Source organism: Crinia signifera, chromosome 3 (assembly GCF_055691185.1).
Source record: "Crinia signifera chromosome 3, ASM5569118v1, whole genome shotgun sequence".
Lineage (NCBI taxonomy): Eukaryota > Metazoa > Chordata > Amphibia > Anura > Myobatrachidae > Crinia > Crinia signifera.
The window spans coordinates 56,882,770-56,904,307 of record NC_139219.1 but is presented as its reverse complement, the minus strand read 5'-3'; the positions used below and the strand labels follow the sequence as shown (position 1 = coordinate 56,904,307).

General features: G+C 45.8%; 2 protein-coding genes across 7 annotated transcripts in view; one reads left to right on the top strand and one right to left on the bottom strand.

The window, feature by feature from the left end:
- Positions 1 to 21,538, top strand: part of LOC146063454 (serine palmitoyltransferase 3-like) — a 121,987-nt gene that overhangs the window by 39,449 nt on the left and 61,000 nt on the right. Inside the window, exon 1 of one of the 2 annotated variants that reach the window (XM_083175843.1) lies at positions 17,863 to 18,119. The exons of the other annotated variant lie outside the window; for it this stretch is intronic. Coding sequence (XP_083031969.1) covers positions 18,039 to 18,119 — 81 coding nt within the window. The 5' untranslated portion in view covers positions 17,863 to 18,038. Of the gene's footprint in view, positions 1 to 17,862; positions 18,120 to 21,538 lie in introns of those variants that run through there. 2 annotated transcript variants of the gene reach the window in all.
- Positions 1 to 21,538, bottom strand: part of LOC146063453 (uncharacterized) — a 94,519-nt gene that overhangs the window by 68,289 nt on the left and 4,692 nt on the right. The gene's annotated exons all lie outside the window — the stretch shown is intronic.

The following is a 21,538-nucleotide window of genomic DNA, read 5'->3' as shown; positions in this document are numbered from 1 at the left end:
CTATATTCTGTGAGCGACTGTGGCTGTACTTGCATACGGAATGCTATGTTACAGTGATTTCCATGAATACACTATTTCATATGCAGATACAGCCTCACTCACACACAGAATATAGGCATGCTGCATATCATTTTAATCAGCAGAAGCTGCTGATGCCCCTAGGCATTCCAAATGCCCTAGGCAATTGCCTAGTTGGCCTATGCCTAAGGCCGGCTCTGGCCACGCCCACCACTGAGGACACCCATGAGGCCATGCTTCTTTGTTAAAGGACAGGTGGTGCCGCTCCGCTCCGTTGACAGCAGTACCAGTGTCGCCCCTGTTATCCAGTCTCTGTTTGACCAGCTCCGTACTCTGAAGTGCCAGCTAGACATTGTCTGCCAAGTTATCTAGTGGCCACTTCATCGTCACTGTAACGATCACTGTTGTGTTTTCTTATGCTCTGTTTTCCTTGACCACTAAAAGGCTGAAATCTCCTTTGAGGAGAAACCTGCTTAGACCTTTGAGTTTCCTTCAGATGGTTCCAGCCCTGCCTCAAGTTCAGACAAACCACAGTCACTGATGATCCCCGTCTGGTAGCTGTGTAAAGTAGCCCCCCTGTCATTTGTGTTTGCTGTCAACTATGTTGAACTACTGTAGTAAATTGATGAGAAGAGGGTTTCAATACAGATGACAGCAATCATAAATGAAGATGGAGGAGGAGAGCACGTTGTACCTGATGGAAGGTGTCATGTTGCAAGGTCTGCATATTACGTTATGGAGACATTAATTGTATTTGAGGACAGAGAACAGCTGCTACCATGTGTGGAAAAAGGGCTTGAATGTGTCATGTTCCTAGGTAGCCTGGTATTTTATTGTCTAGATAAAGTGTTGCTTGATAACAGTCTCCTAAATAGTCTTGCCATAATATCCCTTTAATCTAGGACACCTATGATTTACACAGGTGCAGTACCTAATTAAAACCAGTTGAGATGCAGGCTTGAATTTTACCAGCCACAGAACCTGTTTAATTCATAACAAGGTGTTTCATCGTGCCCTACGGGCGCTCTTCACACCGTCGTAAGGGGCTACGCCCCATTAAAATTATAAATGTATTTTAATGTGAATTATGTTTGTTATTTGTGGATGAATGTGTTTAATTTTGGATGGGGCGGATGGTGTTGGCGGGAAGGGGTGTGTTGGGTTAGGGATTTTGGTGGTGTGTCTGCGTGTTGACCTGGGAAGTGTGTCAGTGAGTAATGAGTACACCTGTGTGTCTGCGTGTTGACCTGGGAAGTGTGTCAGTGAATAATGAGTACACCTGTGTGTCTGCGTGTTGACCTGGGAAGTGTGTCAGTGAGTAATGAGTACACCTGTGTGTCTGCGCTGTGACCTGGGAAGTGACAGTGAGTAATGAGTACACCTGTGTGTCTGCGCTGTGACCTGGGAAGTGACAGTGAGTAATGAGTACACCTGTGTGTCTGCGCTGTGACCTGGAAAGTATGTTAATGAGTAATGAGTACACCTGTGTCTGCGCTGTAACCTGGGAAGTGTCCGTGAGTAATTACACCTGTGTGTCTGCGCTGTGACCTGGGAAGTGTGTCAGTGAGTAATGAGTACACCTGTGTGTCTGCGCTGTGACCTGGGCAGTGTGTCAGTGAGTAAAGAGTACACCTGTGTGTCTGCACTGTGACCTGAGAAGTGTGTCAGTGAGTTATGAGTACACCTGTGTGTCTGCGCGGTGACCTGGGAAGTATGTTAGTGAGTAATGAGTACACCTGTGTGTCTGCGCTGTGACCTGGGAAGTGTGTCAGTGAGTAATGAGTACACCTGTGTGTCTGCGCTGTGACCTGGGAAGTGTGTCAGTGAGTAATGAGTACACCTGTGTGTCTGCGCTGTGACCTGGGAAGTATGTAAGTGAGTAATGAGTACACCTGTGTGTCTGCGTGGTGACCTGGGAAGTATGTTAGTGAGTAATGAGTACACCTGTGTGTATGCGCGGTGACCTGGGAAGTATGTTAGTGAGTAATGAGTACACCTGTGTGTCTGCGCGGTGACCTGGGAAGTATTTTAGTGAGTAATGAGTACACCTGTGTGTCTGCGCTGTGACCTGGGAAGTGTGTCAGTGAGTAATGATTACACCTGTGTGTCTGCGCTGTGACCTGGGAAGTGGGTCAGTGAGTAATGAGTACACCTGTGTGTCTGCGCTGTGACCTGGGAAGTGTGTCAGTGAGTAATGAGTACACCTGTGTGTTTGCCTGGTGACCTGGGAAGTGTGTCAGTGAGTAATGAGTACACCTGTGTGTTTGCCTGGTGACCTGGGAAGTGTGTCAGTGAGTAATGAGTACACCCACATGTGACATACCTGTGGCGCCTGACACTCACAGGGCAGTCTTGCTTCACCCGGCCAGCGGCAGATTGGAAATGCCTGAGAGGAGCTACAGCCAGCCCAGCGCTGTACTATAAAGGAGGAGGCAGCCGAGTCACAGCTGCATCATGCTTCTCTCCTCTCAGGCTGTGATCATGTGACACTGTCTGCGACTCGAGGTCAGCCTGAGAGGAGGCAGAGGCAGAGCTGCTCCCCCTGGCTGCCAGAGGCTGCTATGTCAGCACCACAGATCTGCAGCTGCGCAGACTTAATTTATTCACTGCACTCCCTTCCGCCCCCATCAACGCTGGCTGAGCTAAATGTGTCTGTGAGTATTATAGGTGTGTGGTATTGCGGGGGGAGTAGTGCAGGCAGGCAGGGGCCAATATGTGTGTATTATCTCTTCAGGGCCGGTGCAAGGCACCGGAGCGCCCCAGGCGAGTCGGGGTGGGGGCGCCCCGGTGCGGGGGGGTACCTGGCCTGCTGCGGCGCTGTGTATTTAAATCTGGCGGCGGAGGCAGCGGGGGTCCCTGCAGTCCATTAGAAATCACGAGCGCTATCCGCCGGGCTATGCGGAAGCGCTTCTAGTGTGAAAACACTGGCAGCACGCTGATTGGCTGAGATCAGCGTGCGCCGTGCTGCCAGAGTTTTCACACTAGAAGCGCTTCCGCATAGCCCGGCGGATAGCGCTCGTGATTTCTAATGGACTGCAGGGACCCCCGCTGCCTCCGCCGCCAGATTTAAATACACAGTGCCGTAGGACAGGTACCCGGGCGGCACAAAATGCCGCCCTCCAGTGGCCGGCGCCCTAGGCAAATGCCTAGATTTGCCTAGTGGTGGCGCCGGCCCTGTATCTCTTATATATTAGGCTACATGTGTGTGTGTATTATGTGTGGTGTGTGTGTATAAGGCTGGGTGGGGGGTGGAGTTTCATGTGTGACCCTGTCCAGCGTTATACACACACTCTCAGGATGATTGACACATGTAGCCAAATATATAAGAGATTGTCCCCCCAAAAAAGGAAATTATGGTAACCCTATATATAATTAGGACAAACAATATTACTCACAGGTTCTCAAACTCATACTGTATATACACACACATTTTATATATATATATATATATATATATATATATATATATATATATATATATATATATATATATATATATAGTGACCAATGCGATGGCACTCGTGGGCTAACTCCAAAAAAGAAAACGCTGACCCTCGGGTGTTAGCAACGTTTCAATGATTTTACTTCATTGTCATCAGTCTGATGACAATGAAGTAAAATCATTGAAACGTTGCTAACACCAGAGGGTCAGCGTTTTCTTTTTTGGAGTTAGCCCACGAGTGCCATCGCATTGGTCACTATATGGATCCACTTGGTTGGAAGGACAGGCACCGGGCGAAAGATCACTAATTATGCATGGAGTGCCGGTTATTGGAAACTTATATATATATATATATAAACCAGGGTTTTGCAGAGGTGTAAAAGGGGTATAATTTACAAATAAATGGGCAGCACGGATGGTGTAATGGTTAGCATTACTGCCTCACAGCGCTGAGGTCATGGGTTCGATCCCCACCTTGGCTCTAACTGTGCGGAGTTTGTATATTCTCCCCGTGCTTGCGTGGGTTTCCTCCGGGTACTCCAGTTTCCTCCCACAATCCCAAAAAATACTGGTAGGTTAATTGGCTTCCAACAAAATTAACTCTAGAATGTCTGTGTGCATGTACATGTGGTAGGGAATATAGTAAGCTCCACTGGGGCAGGGACTGATGTGAGTGTTCAAATATTCTCTGTAAAGCGCTACGGAATATGTGTGCGCTATATAAGAAACTGTTAATAAATAAATACATAAAATAAATAGATTATGCATTTGGCAATGTTGAAAGAGACATGCACAAATCTATAAGAAATGTTATCTAGACTTATACAACATGCCATGGTAATAAAATAGTAGAACAAAGGTCACAGTGAGGTGATAGAACAGGTCACATAACAAGGAACCCATTACCCGGTAGTCCGCCCTGGTATGTTTCAGGTGATCTGTTACATAATCACCTGTTTTGTCAATGGCTTAACAAGAGATGTGAAATGCATACCAAAAACTGTTATCTACCTACGGCGGTTGGCCCAACAGACAAGGGGGGAGATTCTCTAAACAAGAAATGCGGTAAAAACCCCGTTATCGGGTTTTTACCGAATTTTGGGATGCTGGAAGCATCCCCCGCCGGGTTAACGCGGCGGGGGGCATCGCCAGAAAAATCTGCCGATGCCCCATAGAAGCCAATGGGCTTCTACCGACCCCCTGCCGCCCCGCACGGACCCCCGCCGCCCCGCATCGCCCCCTCACCTGTGTCCGTGCACCACAGCTCTGTGCTGCCCGGACCTGTGACCTCCTCCCTGCACTGATCCTCTTCCGGGTGCAGGGAGGAGGAGAGCCCGGTGCAGCAGCAGCAGCGCCGGGTGTGTGAGGGAGGGGGGAGGCGCCGGGACCTGCTGGGACCCGGTGACTCTCACCGCAAACGACAGCTCTTAACGCAAGAGCTGTCCTTTGCTATAATTATCGCATATGTTAGAACATATGCGATAATTATAAATGCGAAGGGGGGCGGAGATTCTTAGAGAAGGTGCGTTGCAGCATGGTGAAGCCTTGCACAACCTTGCTTTGTGTGGCGTATGGTGTTGTAAGTGTAATGCTTATGTTCATCCACCAGATAGAATGTAGTTGATCATTCTCAGCCCGCCACCATGTTGTGCAGCAATTATTCTATGTAGATGCTCATTCAGCCCCAGAGACTCGGTGGGAATATGTATGCAGAGCTTAGCTCCATAAGAGTGGGCTAAGCTCAGCGTACATTTCCCCACCAAGTCCCTGAGGCTGAATGAGCGTCTACGTAGCATAATTACTGTACAACATGGTGGCAGGCTGAGACTGTCAGCCACAAGGGAGCCCACTCTTTTGTAGCTAAGCCCGGCATATTGTACGCTGGTAAAGGCGGACGGTAAATGGTGATGGTGCTTCACGTATCCATCCACGGCACTGGAGCAATTGCCACCCAGCTACGAAGCAGTGTAATTACATGCTTATGCCATAGTACCAGCCTTGGACATCATCTCCAAGGCTGGGACTGCAGATCACCACATTGGGGGCAAGCCCAGCACAAAGGTAAGCTGCTGTGCTGCCCTCAGCATCCGTGCATCCCCTAGCCCCCATCCGCGAGGTGAATGGATGCCGCACACAGGCATGCATTCACCTCCTCCCTGGCTCCGCTGCTGTCTGCACAGTACGGATGACCCTGATTAGGACCTGGGTAGGATTCCCGGGTAAATGGACCCGGGTTTTTTCAGGTACCCCATTTACACTGCTGCTGACCCGGGTCAACGAGGCAAAAACCTGGGTTTTTGCTGCGATGTAAAAGGGGTATAATTTAGAAATAGACTATGCATTTGGCAATTTTGAAAGAGACATGCACAAATGTAAAGTGTATATAACAAATGTTATCTAGACTTATACAACATGCCATGGTAATAAAATAGTAGAACAAAGGTCACAGTGATGTGATAGAACAGGTCACATAAGAAGGAACCCATTACCCCGGTAGCCCGTCCTGGTATGTTTCAGGTGATATGTTACATCATCACTTGTTTTGTCAATGGCTTAACAAGAGAAGTGAAATGCATACCAAAAACTGTTATCTCTATTAGACTTTAGTTGCTCTGTAACAGGTGATACAGTCAGCCGGCTGTCCATGGCTTACACAGCCCTGTAATGATTTACTATTGTAGATGATCAGCGGGAGGAAGAGGATATGAACTGAACACCTCTGCAATGAACACAATAAAACACTAATCAAGACAATAAATCAGTCTATTTCGTGGATTTCCCAGGTGTCCTGTGTGTGAGTTACATAGATTGTGATCTACAGCTAGACGTATCTATAAATCTACAAATATATATATCATACTTAGAAAAGGGCAGTGGCGTAACTAAGTTTTGGGCGCCCCCCCCGCCGCCACCTCGCCAAGCACCCCCAATCCCCCGCCGCCCATGCAAACCCCCCCAATCCCCCGCCGCCCATGCAACCCCCCCCCCCAATCCCCTGCAGCCTTACCTAAAGCGCTGGTCCCGGCGGCTCCGTTCTTCTTCTGCTGAGGACCACCACAAAATGGCCGCCCCCATACAGCAGACAGTTTCAGAGAACTGTGTGCTATATGGGGGTGGCCATTTTGTGGTGGTCCTCAGCAGAAGAACGGAGCCACCGGGACCAGCGAGATAGGTAAGTCAGCGGGGGATTGGGGGGGGTGTAACTATAGCACCGCAGCCCCCGGCGCCCCCACATGCACAGTGCCCCCCCGCGGTGGCAGGGGCTGCGGTGCTATAGTTACGCCACTGGAAAAGGGGTTAGGGCACTAAATGTCCTTAAAGGGCGCCTGGAGAGGAGTAGGATTGCTTAGCTGCAGATTGGGCAATTTGGGGTGTCAAGCCCAGATACAATAACAAGTAAAGAAAGGGAGTGTTAAACTGTGCTACATCTAAGAACATGCAACACCTGCCAGCTTCGCTCACATTTGTTATATATATTCAAATAAAAAATGTTGTGTAAAAAAAGATATTTCCTATATACAGATAGAGCACCTTTGATCCTTGGCCGGGGATCGCCAGCATGCCTGCACTGGCGTTCGCCAGCGCAGAGGCGCTCCATCTGACTGGGACTAACACACACGCGCATCTCACACGCACGCGCGTCCCAGTTTCAGGATAGAGCCGCGGTGGCATCCTGTCTGTCTCCTCTTCAGGGATATTGTCAGGGATAGGGGGGGTGGCGGGCGGCGAGGGGCACCGGGAGGGGGGGGGGCGGCGGGGGAGGTGGCGGAAAGCGGAGCCAGCTTCATAGCCACCGGGCGCTCGCAAGCGTCTTGAGCGCGCACCCCTGGCGAGAGCCGGCCACTGTTGGGGGCTGGCGATTCTGCAAAGATGGAGTCTGCTCCATCTGTAAGGTAACCATTTCAGGTCATTATGATGAACAAAAATGTTTGCTTGCCAATTTTCACACCTATTTTGATAAACTCACTTGGCACCCAAAGGGTTAATAAACAGACTTTAATTTCATTATGTTGCGCAAGCAATTTTGCTCAGCATAGTCATACTACAACATGCAACAATAAGAACATTAATCAATGTACCAGGCAGTCAAGCTCCAGAGGCTGCCCGGTCCTGGCCACCACCATAATAATTGCATCCTCCTATCTACACTACACTGTGTAAGAACTAGGGGCGGGCTCCCCTCTCTGTATGGGCCCAGAACTGCAGTCCTTGACGTCCCCCCTGATAGAGGCCCTGGGTTATATAATAATTTCCACATTTGAAGTCCAGGGTAGTCCTATTGGACAAGACTAAACCCCATTCTCAGATTTTTTTATTTTTAAACCTACTGTTGATACTGTTTGTGCCCCAATGGAGTTTGTATATTCTCTCTGTGCTTGCATGGGTTTTCTCCGGGTATTCTGGTTTCCTCTCAAAATCCAAAAATATACTGGTAGGTTAATTGGCTCCCAACAAAAATTATGCCTAGCACGAATGTGTGTGCGTGTACATGTAGTAGGGAATATAGATAGTAACCTCCACTGAGGCAGGGACTGATGTGACTGTTCAAATATTCCCTGTAAAGCGCTGCGGAATATGTGTGCGCTATATAAGAAACTGTTAATACATAATAATCATAGGGTAGTTTGGTTACATAAAAATAATATAATTGTGTTTACTCATGCCATCTAGTGGTAGAATAAGGTACACATATTATATTCAGTAATGTTTTGTATATACATTTATATACATTTAATCCTGCAAACTTCCAACTTGTTAGCCCGCAGCTGGGTTTCACAACCGAACAGATTGATATTTATATCAATGAACCCACAGGTGGTGCTGCAGGATAAACCTCTGTTTGTCTAGTCATAGCAGTGCATAATACACATATTAATATAAGGTCTCATATCTGGCTGGTTGGAACAAAAACCTGGTAATGGATGAGTGACAGATTGTCAGTTTCCAGCATTTGCAAGCAAATGGTCAACTGTCAATTTGCTCTCATCCATCACCATGTTTTTGTTCCAACCAGACAGACCTGAAGATATATTATGCGTGTGTATGGCCATCTTTAGAGTTTTTAGCCAATGCATACCTCCCAACTTCTGAGCGCCCGAAAAGGGGGCGGGTGTATGCAAATGAGGACGCGGCTTATGCTAATTAGCCGCAACCTCATTTTCATACGAGAATAGATGCTGTGCGCATGCGCACAGCGTCTATTCTATTAGATTGGGGGGTCTCCCAACTGCCACCCCCCGCAGCGGGACAATGCCTGCCGCGGGTGGGACAGCGGGACAGGACCCGAAAATCGGGCCTGTCCCGCTGTAATCGTGACAGTTGGGAGGTATGGCCAATGACTAAATGTGCCCATACCTGGTGCGTTTTGCGGGTGCGATGTGATGCTCGCTCCCACGCACATCCCATCGCACAGTTCCAAAAGTATGTCTGCACATAACTAGCTTTGGAACGCATTGAATTGCATGCAAACCCCATGAAAACCGCATGCGATCATGTTCAAACTGCATGCAATGATTGCACCGTGTATGGGCACCTTAACAGGGTGCTCTCTAAGTTGTAAACAGAAAAAATTATCTTCCTGTGCAGTTGATTTTTCATATATTGTAATTCACATTCGTGCACACTGATAAATGCTTTGTGTACGACCCTGTGTGTCAATGTGTTACCATAGGAATATCACTATATACATATGATACTTTTTTTTTTTTGCAATATTTTACAAACATTTCTAATTCCTTATACTGAAATGAAGAAATTCTGGTACTTGTTTCCTAGCACGGAGTCCACTACGTTAATTGCGTAGAGGGCTATACAGCGTAAAAAAATCGCATCGCATGCGATTTTTTTAGTTAATTTATTCACTGCTTTCATGTCCCCAGGCCATCGCATCGCACCTCCCAGAATTTATTCACTGCTGTTATGTCCCTAGGGCCATTTCATCGCATGGCATCGCACCTCACGCAAAATCGCATTGATCGCATGCGATTTTCTGGGGTGCTATGCCATGACATTAGGTATACAATAATATGATTGTATGTCCCAAAAATAGGTTTAACGCACCCCCCACTATCCACGCCACCCCGAATTATGGCGAGTGCAGGGAGCCCCGCGAGGGGTGGCGGAACGCGCGCTCCGACTTTTTCATTACCTACTTATTCATTCACTATCCACGTCGGCGTGGAGTTGATTTTATATAGTGTGGCAAACGTAACGAGCCACCGAGCCCGAAGCGTGGCGAGCATAGCAAGCCCCGCGAGGGGACGCGGAATACATATAAAGTAATACGCAGCGCTCGCCACGCTTTGGGCTCGGTGGCTCGCTGAGCTCGCCACACTATATAAAATCCACTCCACGCCGACGTGGAAAGTGGGGTAATGAAAAAGTCGGAAGACACGTCCCGCCGCATGGATAGTGGGGGGTGCGTTAAACCTAATTTTTGAACATACAGTCATATTATTGTATACCTAATGGCATGGCATCGCACACCCTATAAAATCGCATGCAATCGCATGCGATTTTGCAGGACATGCGATGCCATGCGATATAGTGGGGTACAATGCCCATAGAAAAAAAAAGACATTAAAAAATAAATAAATAAAACGCGTCGCATCGCATGCCGCTATAACGGCCCATGCGATGCGATGCGATTTCCCTACAGTGCCGTACGTAGGAAATCTGGGCGCCGTGTTAGGAAACAAGTACCGAAATGTTATTGTACTGTATTTATTTTATTGTACCCCCCACCCCCCACCCTCTGTGGCCAGCACAGTCTGGACATTGGGGGCGCGGCGACCACAAACATAGGCTGTGTGTGGGGCGTGTCGGCATGATGAAGTCATTGAGGTTCCACCCCTGCTATACAGTGCAGAGAAAATAGGCATTTGATAGCAGGGGCTACGGTGACGAGAATCAGCACAAATTCCACAGCAATATCCTGTGATATGTGCAGGAAATCAGCGCATTACTTCTCTGTACGGAACTCATGCCTAAATGTATTCAAAAAAGAACAACAAAACAAATTACCGAAATAAAGAGTTTAATTACCAAACAAAAGCAGCACATAGAAAGGTTACATTATGCAGACTTGTGGATTCTTTTAAGCCATTACATTTTATGTTTCTGTAATTTCTTCCTATGACTCATGCTGTCATGATTTGATAGGAAGACCAATAAACATGAACACTTCTCACACGTTCAGCATTTTATTGATAGTAGAACATTAAGCTGTAAACTGCACTTATGGTACACTTGGCAGGGCAATGTACACTTGTGATACTGAGGATGAAATATGCTCATTTTACATTGAATGTGAGAATGTGTAATAATAGGTGAGATTTAATAGGATGAGAGATTCAGAAAGTAAGAGATTTGGTAAGAAATCTCCAGATTTTTTAAAGCGGCAATCATTTACACTGCTAAACCAGTTTGATTTTGCAGTGTAAATGATTGCCGCTTTAAAAAAACTGGAGATTTCTCACCAAATCTCTCACTTTCTGAATCTCTCATCCCATTAAATCTCACCCATTGTGTCATTTTGTAAGGAGTATTATTACTTTGATCTTTTCACTGAACCAAGGTTTTCAGATTGTACATAACTTTATTGTACAAATAGAAGAACTTTCTATTATTTAACTACTAGCAGGGACGTGCAGTCAGGGGAGGCAGTGCTTCCCCCTGTCATGCTGTTTAAAATAATTTGAAGAATATACCTATGAGACATATGCTGTGTCATAAGTATTTTCTTTATATTATTTTTGCAGTATTTAAAAGAGTTTGGGAGGCACCGATAAGAGTGCCTCCCACTAACAATTGCAAGACGATGAAGCAGGGCTTGGGGCGGGGCTAAGCAGTGGGCTATAAAGCCCATTAAAAATAATACCAAATGCAGCACTTCTAGATGTGCCTAATTGACAGGGACTGATGTGATTGGACAGCAAATCCAACTGATGTCCAATCACAGCAGCCCCTATCATTTAAGCTTCTGGCAGTACCACTTTGGCTCTGACGGGTGCCGGACGGGGTCCTGACAGTCGGGATCCCAACAGTCATTAACCCGACATCGGGATCCCGACTGTTAAAACACAGACGCCGGGTTCCCGACGGCCGACGGCTATTTTCCCTCGTGGGGGTCCACGACCCCCATAGAGGGAGAATAGAATAGGTGGCGAGTGTAGCGAGCCATCCTGCCCGCAGCGTGGCGAGTGCAGCGAGCCCGCAAGGGGCTTTGTTGCGCTGTCCACGCTGTCTGAGTCCGGCCAGTTGGGATCCCGACGTCGGGCTAATGACTGTCGGGGTCCAAACTGACGGAACCGCATACCACACACGGCTCTGACCTCCCCTCCACCAGTATGACCTGTGGCCCTGCTCCTCCGTACCCTCCTCCCACTTTCCTGTCCCTGTGTGCCTGTTCCCCTCTCACCTGCCTGGTAAGTGTAAAAAAAAATTCTCCAGGGGGGGGGTGTCAGCGGCGGCGGATGAGAGTGGTGGTGGTGGCAGTGACGGTACCTCTCTGTTCACAGCCACTACCCCACATCACTGACTAGCAGCCCTCCCATACTAAAGGCCTGATTTAATGTAAGTTCGACCTATTCAATTAAAGTGCCGATATTTTTGACTGTGGAAAAAATCAGGCATGGTCGAATCATGGGAATCAGCAAATTAATTCACTGATCCACATGTTTCAGTTGAAACTGCATCCGATTTTTTTATTTTTTAGTCATGTTTCATCAATGCCGTTTTGATTTTTTTTTTTTTAAAGTCAACTGCTGCATTACCATATTAGTGCTATCTATCTAAGCAGCAATAGCAACTCCCCTCATATTTGCATTGGGCCCATTGCCCGAATTACCAATAGTTTATAGATGTTATAGATAATAATATTCCCATGAATAGGTAATTACAATGTCTACAAAATGATCAGATCCAAGTGTATGTAATACATATGTATTTAATACCACTTACAGACAGAAGCAGGGGATTAGAGCCAGCTTTTGGAACCTGTGTTGAATCCAAGGGGGTAATTCAGAACTGATCCCACAGCAGCAAATTCGCATGTACAGTAGGCCGATTATGGATGTACTGCGAATGCGTATGGCCAGTAGTACGCATGCGCGAGGCAGTGCGGAATGAGATCCTGCTACTTTTTCTGTTTGCTAGCCATTCGCCATGGGGGTGGAAACTGGCTGTTTAGTGGAAGTGCTAAGAACTATGCAGACGTTCCTAGGAAAACACTGGGAGTGTCTGGGAAACGCAGGCGTGGCAGAGTGTATCAGGTCAGGGTGTGTGACGTCAGCTCCAGCCCGGTTAGGCCTTTTTCCATCGACTCGCTGAGTAAGTCCAGGGCTACGCGGCACCTACGATGACTTGTGCCCAGTGTAAAAGTCTTTAGATGGTGAGCCTGGTACGATGGGTTTTGGACATATTTACACGGCTGTGAATCGATGTGCACAGCAATCACATTCATTTGCTAGGCAGGATTTCACTCTGGAATGGGATCATTGGATAGACATACAGTAGGTCTCCAAGCATTAGGTCGACCACTGAGGGTCAACATGCATGAAGGTTGACATGCATGAAGGTCGACATGCATGAAGGTCGACATGACTGAAGGTCGACATGGGTTAGCATTGTGGGTAGCAGTTGTAAGTTGGCGCCCTTGTTTGAACCTTCAATAATTGGTTCTATAATAGCCTTTAATTATATTCAGAGTAAATCAAAGTAAAGTCCAATAATTAATAAACATTTATTAAAAAGTCTCTTTTTTCATTCAATAGAGGTGCTTTTTCCAGACCATAAAAACTTCAATGTTGTATTTCAGATATTTTTCAGAATAGCAAACAAATGTTACCAACGCGTTTCGTCCCTGCAAGGGACTTCATCAGGGGTTCGCAGATGTTATTGACACAATTTTTGCGATTCTTTCGCATAGGGTGTAACCCAACAAGACGTTGAAACAATAAATCCTCTATGGACTCTGAGGCGCACTTTAATTATGAAACTCCACTATTAGGGGTTGTATTAGTATTAGAGCCTTTTCCTTCTTGTCACAGATTTTTATCCGTGTATATTCGAACGGACAGCACTAAAAGGTCAATTAAGGGTATGCTTTGTATACCGTCTTTGGCTGTTCACAATTGGGTTCTCTCTGCCCGGTGTATTCCTTTTAGGGCCGACCAATCTGCATCTAAGAACAGACACTGCTAGTGTAGAGTTGAGGTCTCAATCCAAAAATAATTTTCAGTGTCCCTTTGAATATGTGAGCTGGTGTGAGGTTCAGTGAAATTGGTTAGCATTGTGTCGACATTGGGGAAGGTCGACAGTCAAAAGGTCGACATGGGTTTTTTACCATTTGTTGACCCAAATGTCGACACAGTCGACATGGACACACAAAAATATGCACGGCCTCCCCTCGCATGGTTTAGAGCGCTCGCCATGCTTCGGCAACGGTGCCTCACTACGCCCGGCACACTATTTTATTCTCCCACCACGCCCTAGTGGATGGTAGGGCATAAAATACCACCTGTCGGCACATGTCGGGTCAAAAAAAACGTGAAAATCCCATGTCGACCTTTTTGGCTGTTGACCTTCCTCATGTCAACCTAATGCTTGTGTCGACCTAATGACCTATCAACCTTACCCATGTCAACCTTCAATCATGTCAACCTTCATGCATGTTAACCTTCAGTGGTCGACCTAATGCTAGAGACCGTATTCCTTCACTCTAGCTGGGCGGCATCTATATTGACGGTGGCCCCTGCAATGTGCAGGCTTCATCTGGGTCCTACCTCTGTGTGAAAGGCTCAAGGACTTTGGATCAGTCCTTGATCTTGATCGCTACCAGTGGGACAGTCTCCAATTAACGGGACTGTCCCGCTTTATTCAGGGCAGTTGGGAGGTATGTTACCGGGACTGTCCCGCTTTATTCAGGGCGGTTGGGAGGTATGTTACCGGGACTGTCCTGCTTTATTTGGGATGGTTGGGAGGTATGTTACCGGGACTGTCCCGCTTTATTCGGGACGGTTGGGAGGTATGTTACCGGGACTGTCCTGCTTTATTCGGGACGGTTGGGAGGTATGTTACCAGGACTGTCTTGCTTTATTCAGGACGGTTGGGAGGTATGTTACGGGAACTGTCCTGCTTTATTCGGGACGGTTGGGAGGTATGTTAATGGGACTGTCCTGCTTTATTCGAGACGGTTGGGAGGTATGTTACCGGGACTGTCCTGCTTTATTCGGGACGGTTGGGAGGTATGTTACTGGGAGTGTCCCTCTTTATTCGGGACGGGTGGGAGGTATGTTACCGGGAGTGTCCTGCTTTATTCGGGACGGTTGGGAGTTATGGTTTGGGTGCTGTTAGCAGAGTATACATGAATGATTTTGCAGTGGCCGACTAGGGAACATCCGGAGAACGTTCCTGACATATCTGCATTTATTTATGCACTCCCATTGTCACATTTATATAGAGACTCCCGTTACCATCAGTTACAGCAGTGACAAAAAAATCTTTCTTCTGTGCCCCTGTGTGAGGTCACCACACCTTACAAAGTTTGATTTAAGAGTTACATATTGCATTTAAGTTAAACCCAAGATCATTAACTTTCTAACCGCTAATAATCTAGTTACACATTGATAATTGCTTAGTTAGTGGTGTCGTAGATAATTATTGTGCTTAAACTGAGAAATCAATTTGTATTTGTAAAGGTGCCCATACACGTACCAATTACCCGGTACTTTTTGTGCTAAAATAGCATCGCATCCCATGCACAACATATGCACAACGATGCTATTTTAGCACAAAAAGTACCGGGTAATTGGTACGTGTATGGGCACCTTAACTTTAGTTTCTACCTTCAGCATTCAGCCCTCACCATACACTCATCACCACCTGGGCCGGCCAACCCAACACCTCTGAGTTTGAGCCGACTAGCGCTAGACCGTGGTATCGCTAGTCCTGGATTTTATAGAGAGTGACAGCAGCTACATTTTTTTGTTTCCTACTATATGATACTTTGGACCCCCATTTAACCACAGCTAAAGGAATGGATTAAGTATTAATCTATGAAACACTCGCAATGTGGCTTAAGTACACATCTAAAAAAAAAAAGTTGTCACAGACTGTGTTTGGAAAATGTCAGGTAGGAGCTTATTGTCTGGTTTATCACTCTCCATTTTATCACTTTTGAAGCTTAGTGGCTCTTTGACTGAATCCTAGAAAACATAATACAAAAATATATTAAAAAATGTAGGTCTGGTATTAAATTAATAACATGAATACTCTCGTTGTTCCCTAATGTGAATGACTCACTGGACCATGCAAACAAAAAACACAGGAAATGTTTCACACTAATTTCTATATATGGCATCTGATTGGCTGACTGCCTCATTTACATAGTCACTCTAGGAGGCTCTGTATCATTCATTAACAGCTGATATAACTCTATTTTCAATTACCATGTGAATTTTGGCCTCTGCATTGTGGATGTAACTTTCAGGATCTGTTACTGTTTTATAAGTGGAGAGAAACTCACACCAATGTTCTGTTAATTATTTAAAGTTTTGGGGAGATAAGCAGCGACAGTAGCTATCACATTAAAGAGGCATTCTTTTTTTTTTTTTTATTCAAATGGGCCTGCAGATATAAGAAAGCATTCGTTTATTACTAAAAGTACTAGTTACAGCTTGTCAAAATGACGGAACATTATATAACAGTAAAATCTGTGCTGGCTCTGCGCTTGTCTGAAAAGAGCAACACTTGGGTTGTATAGATAGAGGGCCAGATATACTAAGTGTCAAAGAACCAGCCAATCCTAACTGCCATGTTACAGACTGGGTTCGAAAAAATGACAGGAGCTGGTTGGCTGGAACTTTATTACTCTCCACTGTATCATATTTGAAGTTTAACCTGAGGATTAAGGGGCCGGAACCGGGATAAGGGATCTACAGTAAAAAGATAGACAACCATTAGGTTGACACCATTAGTTCGACAAGCAAATATGTCGACATGTAAAAAGGTTGACATGCAAAATGGTCGACATGCAAAAAGGTTGACACTACCATTAGGTCGACAGTGTCTATGTTGACAGTCAAAAGGTCGACATGGGGTTTTTCACAGTTTTTTACCCAAATGCCGACACAGTCGACATGGACACAGTTTGAAGTGAACCGCAGCCCCTCGCTTCGCTCACAATGCTTCGGGCACGGTGCCTCGCTGCGCTCGGCACACTATTTTATTCTCACACCTCGCCCTAGTGGATGGTAGGGCATGAAATACCGCCTGTCGGCACATGTCTGCTCAAAAAACTGTGAAAAAAACCATGTCGACCTTTTGACTGTCGACATAGACACTGTCGACCTAATGGTAGTGTCGACCTTTTTGCATGTCAACCTTTTTGCATGGTGACCATTTTGCATGTCAACCTTTTTACATGTCGACCTATTTGCTTGTTGAACTAATGGTGTCGACCTAATGGTTGTCTATCTTTTTGCTGTAGACAAGCCCCGTCCCATGCCACTCAAACTCGGCAATTCGTGGGTCCCTGGATTGGGGGAGGGGCTAAAATGCCGCATTTGGGTCATTTTTAGCTCCGCCCTTTTTGTCTCTGACCTGCAAAATCCTGGACTTGTTGCACTGGTGAAGGGGGGTGCGGAGGCTGGGGGGCATTTGTAATAAATATAACTACTATTTGATCAAGTGTCTATGCACCGCTATACAGTATATAAAAGCAAAGGATTCACAAAAACAATGAGAATAAAATGAATTGTACATACTGTACATCTAAGGAACATATTAGTGACAATAAATCTGTAGCCAAAGTTTGTTTTATGCAATACGGCAAATGTCTAATTTCACTACGTCCAGATAACGAGCCAGAGGTACTGATTACCTACCTTCCAGGGGGGGTGGGAGGGGGACCCAAGTAGGCAAGTATGTATTAATCTGGTACATTATCATGCATGCACTACTAGTATTTTCTGTACTATTTACTTTCTAGCCAAACGTCTGTGGCAGCTGGCCACACCCCCTCTGGAGACAGGCCACACCCCAAAAGTGGGCCCCTATAACTTCGTTCCCTGGTGGTCCCTTCATGTCCCAGTCCAACACTGGAGCTAAATTATATTTAGAAGCTGATTGATTGGTATGGGCAACTTAAGCACTTTATTTCTCTCCAAGATTTGATACACCTCCCCTACAGTGATTTCTGTGTCCCTTCTTATCCTTATCCTTATCTGCCTAGCTTACGGTTTCATAGAATGCTTAATGCACTTCTTGCAAATATGATTCCAGAGTTCAGTTTCCTTATGACTGGGCTGTAAGCCAGGTTAATATTACTGAACGGCAGTACCTGCAACTACCAAAGATCAGGGGACAGAATCAGTCCCATGCTGATATGCTCAGCTACAGATGGCAGGTGCTTGTTGGCTAGGGAGGACAGATTTGTTAAGCACTGGCACTGTTGATATATCTGAAGCAGTACGGCGATAGAATTTTGCTGACTCCTCCCTCTGATCTATTGCCCAGAGCACGGCCAGTGGATGGAGTTAGTGGCAGGCAATATTAGGCTGCTGCAGAGGCTAAGAGGATGACCAGGTTGCTAACTCCAGGGGAACCTTGCATTTCTCAGAGCACCACCGTCAAGACAGATCACCAGCAACTGGTAAAGGTGAGACGCACCCAGTCATTGCTTTCCAGTGAATGATTGTCAGCCTCTGAGGTTGCACCTCCACTGGAGTCTGATTGTATATATATATATATTTTTTTTTACTACCTGGTTGTTACTTTCACCCATATATATGGTTTATTGCTAAGTTACTGCATAGTATAAGAACTGTAATAACTAATATAACGATCTAAGCCAGTGGTTTTCAATTGTGTTCCACCTGGGTACCCGTGGCGGTCCATTTGCGCCTCCCCAATATTTGCAAAGCAAAACATTTGTAATAAATATAACTACTATTTAATCAATGGTCTATGCACCGCTATACACTATATAAAAGCAAATGATTTACAAAAACAATGAGAATAAAATTAATATTGTACATACTGTATATGTCTCTTGCAAATCACAATCTATGCAACATATTAGTGACAAGAAATCTGTAGCCAAAGTTGCAATACGGCAAATGTCTAAATTCACTACTTCCAAATAACGAGCCAGAGGTACTGATCCTTTCAAAAGTGTTAAAGTGGGGACTGATAAAATACCAGCTCCTAACTGTCATGCTACAGGCTTGGGGGCAGATGTATTACGCCTTAAAAGGTGATAAATGCAAGGGTGGTAAAGGGTGATAAACGACCAGCCAATCAGCAGCTAACTGTCATGCTATAGACTGTTAGCAAATGACAGCTAGGGGCCCAGCACCCTGCTTTATGTTACTGATTGTGACCTGGATAACTGCCATTACAGAAACATTTTTGCATACCTTTGTGCTCTCGTACCCCTGTCTGAGAACCGCTGGTCTAAGCCATTTAGATTTCCCATGCTTTAGAATAAATTGGGTGTAAAATAAAACCATGCTGTGTATAACACGAATCCTTTTTGGTATAATATATTGTATTTAATTATTCACTAGTGCAATTATGTAGACATGACATTGATGCTTCATACATTGCATGTAGAAATTCAGCATGTTACATGTGAACAGTAGGGAACAGTTTCTGTTTACAGAAGAGAGCAGTCTGGCTGTCTATACTAATAACACTGGGTGGTGATCTATTAGGTGTGACAGGGGCAAAGGGCACTGGGATTCTAAACTCAAGGTTAGTTCTGCTACCCAGTCTTGTGCGCCTTCCCTGTCTCACAGACCCAGATCCGACAGAGCCTGTGGGCCTAGCTGGAAGTTCCATCTGTTTGGCCAGTGCCTTATCAGTATCCCAATACAATTAGATAATCACACAACCCCCCTGCTCGGATATCTGTATCCTGAGCTGTCAGATCAGATAATTACATTAATTAAATATTGATACTCAGCCCCATTCTCTCCCCAGACCCTTAAAATAGTCACTGCGAGGAAGTTTCGTCTATAAAGACACTTGTATCAGTTGTCTATGGAAATTATGAAGCTCGTGCTATTTAGAATTAGTTATTTACTTACTTCACAGTCTGCACATTATGTTCATTTTTAACAGTTCTGATTAAGTATTGGAATAAGAGATGAATAATTCCTATGCTGACATCCAGCCTACTTCTCCTGTGTAACCTGGCTCCAATAGTAGCATCCCAGTTTTCTCCTAGACAGCAGCGTTACCAAAGTACAAGGCATCAGGGAGGACAGAGAGACGGGCAGACCTGCAGTCTCACTGCAGCTTGTTGTGGCTTTCCTGCAAAGTGATCCTGGGGACCATGTGACCAGTTCTGCAGGTATATCTGCCCAGATCAGGTGTACTGCTTACACTCTCCCAGTATCGCCTAAAAATATGTGTCTGATTGAAAGTCGTTTAAAGAAGTTTTGCAGTTTCCTGTTCTAGTATATGTGGCGCTTCACGCATGTGACTATGCTATTAGGTTGGCACACTACACAAAGTCAATATTGCCCTTATCAACAGTGAATTCTTATCAGCTCAAAGGCTCCGAATGGCATAAGAAGGTACTTTATTTTTAAGTAGTTATACTGTAACTTGAAGAAATCATATCCACTAGAGCACAAGCAAAAATTATTTTTAAAAACTGAATATTTTTCTGATTGTTCATTACAGTCCTAAAGCACCGATGCCCCTATAGAGCTTACATCAGTGTATTTTGTGAGTGGTGTGTGATTTTCTAACCTCATTGCTGTGTATGCTTAACGCATTGGTTCCCAAACTTTTTTAAATCAAGGCGCCCCTGAGTATCAGTATGTTTTTCATGGCACAACAGAAAAAGATATTAAAAGTAAATTGTGTTTATACCTCATCCTTAAGCTGTGTACACACAGGGCTGTTAGGAGTGAGGGTGTGGAGACCCAGTTGCGAATGCTCAGCAGTCCTTTCTGCCTCCTACAAGGCTTCACCTATAACAGCCACGTTTGTGGGGGCAAATTAGGTCCGCCCCTAATCCGGTGCCACCAGGTCTTAATGAGGGACAAGGCTGCTGCAGGAGGTGTGGCACCGGAAACAGAGGGTCTGGAAAGACTGACCACACACCACTCCCTATATGTGGGAAGTATGGGCCCATGGGTGCAACAAAGCACAAGGTCTTACCTAGGATACACAAGTCCCCTAATAATATAGGAGGTGCAACAATACACAAGCTCTTAACTCGGAATACACAAAATCCCCTTAAAACAGGTAATGCAGCAGTGCAGAGGATAAACACCAATTGTACTAAACCCCAAATGCAGGCAATGCAACAATGCACAGAGATGACATGACCAAAAACATATACGCAGACAATGTAGGAGAAATAGACCTATCTGACACTAGTGGAATGAGCAGATACAGCCAGGGAATCTCCACAGCAGGCAGGGAACATGCTGACACACTGTAGCAGAACAGGCAAACAAGGCGCTATAACTGGTGCCACAGAGAGAGATTAGCAGGGTTTTATCCAAAAAAACCTGCCCTCATCTGACGTGGAATGTGTCCTCTGATGCCTCCATCTGCGTCCCTGCCACAATACAGGACCTGGAAGTTCACAGCGTTGCCTAGCAATGTCCCCAACATTTCTGCCCTGCTGCCCGGCAAACGCTGGAAGAATATGGCCGCTGCAAACCCCTGTCAATAGAGCTCCTGCAACGCTGGGACTGGACAAGTGCTTGGGAACAGCCCAGCCTTCCCCTAACAAGGGCGATACATATAAGCTGTTTTGACTACATCTTCAAAAATAATGTGTCCCTGAATTGCAGCGACGATGACAATGCGCGGTCCCGCAGCGCCACCATCGCCCGGCAGAATAGACACTGCAGGCAGGAATATTCTTGTTAGATGATGCAGAACCTATTAGGCTGTATGCACGGGCTGCTGCTGGGGATAGCCGCCGGCTAATCTCCGGCAGCGACTGGGAGATTTTGATTAAGCAAAAATCGCTTAGTCAAAATCTCCCAGCTACACCCGTTTAGTGTCAGTTATGTTGTCATGGGCAGGATTCTAATTTCCCTATCACGT